The 4621-nt window shown below is 34.2% G+C and overlaps 1 protein-coding gene across 1 annotated transcript; it reads right to left on the minus strand.

Moving 5' to 3' along the window:
* Positions 1-2263: 2263 nt before the first annotated feature.
* Positions 2264-3199, minus strand: LOC102905469 (olfactory receptor 4P4-like). The gene has a single exon (XM_006997558.2). The coding sequence runs from the start codon at positions 3197-3199 to the stop codon at positions 2264-2266; it is 936 nt and encodes a 311-aa protein (XP_006997620.2).
* Positions 3200-4621: the final 1422 nt, after the last annotated feature.

Below are 4621 nucleotides of genomic sequence, written 5' to 3' on the forward strand. Positions count from 1 at the left end.
AACTCCAGGTACAGTGATAGTACCTAACTCAAGGAAATGTGTGACAGTGACAGAACACCAGACATCCTCCTCTGGCCATGTGTGTACATGTATGCAAACTTACACAAACTCACACACACACATTTCACTTTAATGTGTTGTGTTTTATTTAAAATAAGATAATTCCAATTTATACTCATCCTAAATTGAGAAAACACTAAAGGCATAAAAATATGTCAGTGAAAGTGGAAAAATAAAAGTCACTAAGGTGTTTAGTGGAGGACAGTGTCTAAGAAAAGCTACCAAGTGAATAGAATAAGTGTCTACCAAAATTAGGTGAGTGTAGACCTGCTGTGTAACAATCTGTCTGATTTATGCTTCTAAGAATGCAATGCCCTGTCCTCATTTTTCTGTTAAGCAGACCTATAATTTGTAATAAATTGAAAGGAGAATTAAAAAAATAGATAATCTTGCTGAATATGCAATAGTAATCAGAGAGAAAATACGATGCTGATTTCTTCTCAGAAACACTTTATATTTTAATGACAATACATGTTTTGCTTCTGTGATACATTTGTTTCAACAAGAAAGATTAATTTCGTGTTCTCAAAAAAGTGAAATCACTTGACCTACACATTGAGACTTCCTCTTAGACTCTGTAATGTGGTCCTCCCTCTTAAATAATGAAATATAACTTGGTTATGGACTTGGTCATTTAAATTCATTACCTTCTAACATTTGGGTTAGGAAATACCTTGCAGTGCTTTTTCAAAAGAGAAGTTTGTTTTATTAATTACTAATGTGTTGCTGATAATTAATATTTCCTTTTAAGGATCTCTTTCATTCTTTTTTATTATTTTTCATACCTCAAGATGAATGTAACTCCTGAAGTTCATTTCCATATTATAAAATCCATGTGTATTTTAATTATCTTTCTTCCCATATAATCGTATTTCCCAGTCCTTTTTAAAAATTAGATGTTATTTCCTTGGAATGGACTTTTAAATGAAGATGAGCAAACAACAGTGTTGCATGAATACTAAATGGTCTTATAATAAAAACCCAGAGCCAGATATTGGGGTACGTTCTGAAAGATCAGAAAAATAAAGAAACAAGCCGATAAAGAAACTTCTCACCACTGTGAATCCTCAGGCTAAATGGAAGGCGAGATCCTGTCTCCACAAATCCTCTGACTGAAAACCTCTGAGTCCTCAGCTGAAAAGAAATAGTTCCTGTCTCCTCATGGCTTATATGCCTTTCTCTGTCCAGCCATTTCTCTTTTTCCTAGCGCTGGGATTAATGGCATGTGTGCTTCCCAAATATTGCTAGCAAAGCACGAGATCTCAAGTGCTGGAATTAAAGGCCTTTGGCTCTCAAGTACTGGGATTAAAGGTGTGTGCCACCACTGCCTGACCTCTATGTCTAATCTAGTGACTTGTTCTGTTCTTTGATCTACAGGCAAGTTTTATTTCTTAGATTACAAATATCACCACACAACAGTCACTATATCTTGATAAAACTTTCTTATGATTTCTCTATATGAGCTCTTGAAGTACTTTTCTGCCATAAGGAATTTAACTCATCATTTTCATTGAGCATATCCTACCAAAACTTAAAAGGATAGCATTGAGCAATTAATTCCAATTTTTCTAACACCACAAAATGTGTAATTTTATAGAGACCTTGTCTTAGGTAAAGTTTCTATTGCTATGAAGAGATACTATGACCACAGTAACTCTTACAAAGGAAAATATTTAATTGAGGTACCTCACAGTTTCAGATGTTCAGTTCATTACCACCATGATGAGGAGCTTGGTGCTGGCTACATCTTTCAGGCAAGAGGAAATCAACTGTGATACTGGGAGTAGCTTGAGCATAGGAGAACTCACAGCCCACTCCCACACTGACACACTTCCTCCAACAAGGCAAGACCTTCTAATAGCACCACTCCCCCTAGTGGCCATTTTCTTTCAAACCACCACAGGCTTCAAAAGCCAATAATTCTATGAAGTATTAAGTATATATTACTGATAAGCACAGCTTCATGTACTTGCTTTAGTTCATGTTTTCAATGCATGGAACCCTGCTGACCCCAGTTCAGTAGTTCACAAAATTGATATTTTAATAGTCTTTGATTAGTTACTAATTTAAATGAGTTTCATTGTCCACATTCATTCTACTAAAGACAGTGGAATCTATAACATGTATGGCATAGTTTCTAAATATTTAATTTACACCTACAATTTTCTATTATAAAGCCACATGCCTAATAAACACCTTCAAATTAGTTGTATACTTCCATTAAAATTAGAGATTGACACCAAACTTTTCTCATTGCATTTTTCATCTCTGCATTTCTCAGTGTGTAAATTAAGGGGTTGAACATAGGAGCAATAATGGTGTAAAACAGTGCGAATATTTTATCTTCAGGGAAAGTGGTAGGAGGTCTAAGATAGGAGAAGATTGCAGGCCCAAAGAATAAAACTATCACAGTGATATGAGATACACATGTAGCCAGGGCTTTGCGTCTTCCTTCTGCTGAGTGAGTTCTTAAAGTGCGTAAAATAATGACATAAGAAACAAACAGAACCACAAAGGTCACCAAAGTGACAATACCTGAATTGGCCAGAACAAGGACACCAGTGATGTAGGTGTCAGCACAAGCCACTTTGAGCAGAGGGAAAATGTCACAGAAGTAGTGGTCAATTTGATTGGGGCCACAATAGGGCAACAAGAGTGCAATAGAAAACTGAGGAAATGAGTGGGCTGCTCCTCCGGCCCAAGCTGCTAACATTAGAAGATGGCATTTTGTCCTGCTCATTATGACCATGTAGTGGAGAGGCCTGCAGATAGCCACATAGCGGTCAAAGGCCATGACGGTTAGGATTAAGACTTCAATCATCCCAAAGAAGTGCATGGCAAAGACTTGCAGCATGCAGTTTGAGTAAGAGATGGTTTTCCGAACTACTAGCAGATCACCAATGAATTTCGGGGTTACACAGGAGGTAAAACATATATCCATAAAAGACAGGTGGCTGAGGAAGTAGTACATTGGCTGATGAAAAAGAGGGCTGCATCGAATCGAGATAAGGATCACAAAATTTCCTAGCAAAAGAGCCATGTAACAGACTAAGAAAAGAACAAAGCAAAATATCTGTATTTCATGGTCATAAGAAAGTCCAAGCAGAATGAATTCGGAGACATTCCTCTGATTCTCCATGTATTTCAATGTTGCATTTCATATTTGTGAAGCAGAAAAATTAAATATCTAAAAATGAAAAAATCAAAATCTCCATAAAATGAGCAATGTAACAATTATGCAAAATTAACAAAAATGAATTGATGCAGTAAAACAATAACCTTAATCATTTTATGTTGTTTGGTAGAAATGTTTTAGTATGTATCTTATATAGAAGTCCATTGTGTGATGATTAGGAAATGAAAAAGCTGCATTTTTTTCAACATTTTCAAACATGAAAAATAATTTATACTATTTTAAAATTACTCTGGTCACAGAAAATAAATATAAATACTACCAAAAAATGTTTGATAATAGTTTTAATTTAGGTAAAGCAAAATAATTTTACATATTATTAATAATTGTTCTTTATCCACTGACTTAACTTTTCTTTATTTAACTTTTATTTAGTAGGATTGGGAGGAAATCTCCAAATTATATGTTTACTCACCAAAGTATATTTACTTAAAATTCATCAACTCAACTATTCAGCATGTGTGAGAAAAATGATCTCCATTCTCATGTGAACATATATCATTAAGGGACATTAAATATCATTGTTGAAAAAAATCAAGAAACAACAGTTCAAAATAATATGACAAAATATGGAATGAAAGTTGTAAAAGGATGAGTGCATTCATTCATTTTCATATTCAAATTTTACATGATAAAAATAGTTTTACTACAATTCATTTGAAACTTGCTATGGCAAAAATAAAGAACATATAAAGCCTTGGCAATTTTAATAAAAATATTCAAAGCCTGTATCATTCACATTACTTTATATCATGAAGAGTAAGCTGGTATGGAAACTAAAAACATGTCCAAACATTAAGAAACCAATTCTATTCAAGTTTAACATTCAAATGTAAATTAATCATTGAGAAAAGAGAAAATATTGTGCTCCTACCTTGATCTTTGTTTTTTGTAAACTACTTAAGCTGTATTTATTTATTGGTGCTGTTTCAAGGCAAAATAACCACCACTCACAGTGTTCAGAAAGTTTAACAGTGTGAAAACCAGAATTTAATGTTACTATTTTATTGACCAAGTTTGTTCTTTTCTTAATAAAACCAAGGCTGACTCTGTTTTGAAGATGACCCTCTACTCACTTATGGAGAAATGGCATACCTAAAATAATTTAAAAGTAAGTTAGTGAGACACAGTTCATGAAAATCACTCAAGATAGCTGAATCCCTGGTTTTTCAGGAATACAGATAGATCAAAAGCATGTAAGTGAAGTTCTCAGGCTCAGATGAATGACAGAGAATTTGTTACTCACCCTTTCTAGTAATACATCAGTGCTTTTAACCCCAGCCATATTGGGAATGAATCTTGAATGGTGTAAAGTGGTTTGAATCCTCATCTCTGTGGAAGAGACCATGAAAAGTAACAGCAGACTAC

Source organism: Peromyscus maniculatus, chromosome 4, assembly GCF_049852395.1.
Source record: "Peromyscus maniculatus bairdii isolate BWxNUB_F1_BW_parent chromosome 4, HU_Pman_BW_mat_3.1, whole genome shotgun sequence".
NCBI lineage: Eukaryota > Metazoa > Chordata > Mammalia > Rodentia > Cricetidae > Peromyscus > Peromyscus maniculatus.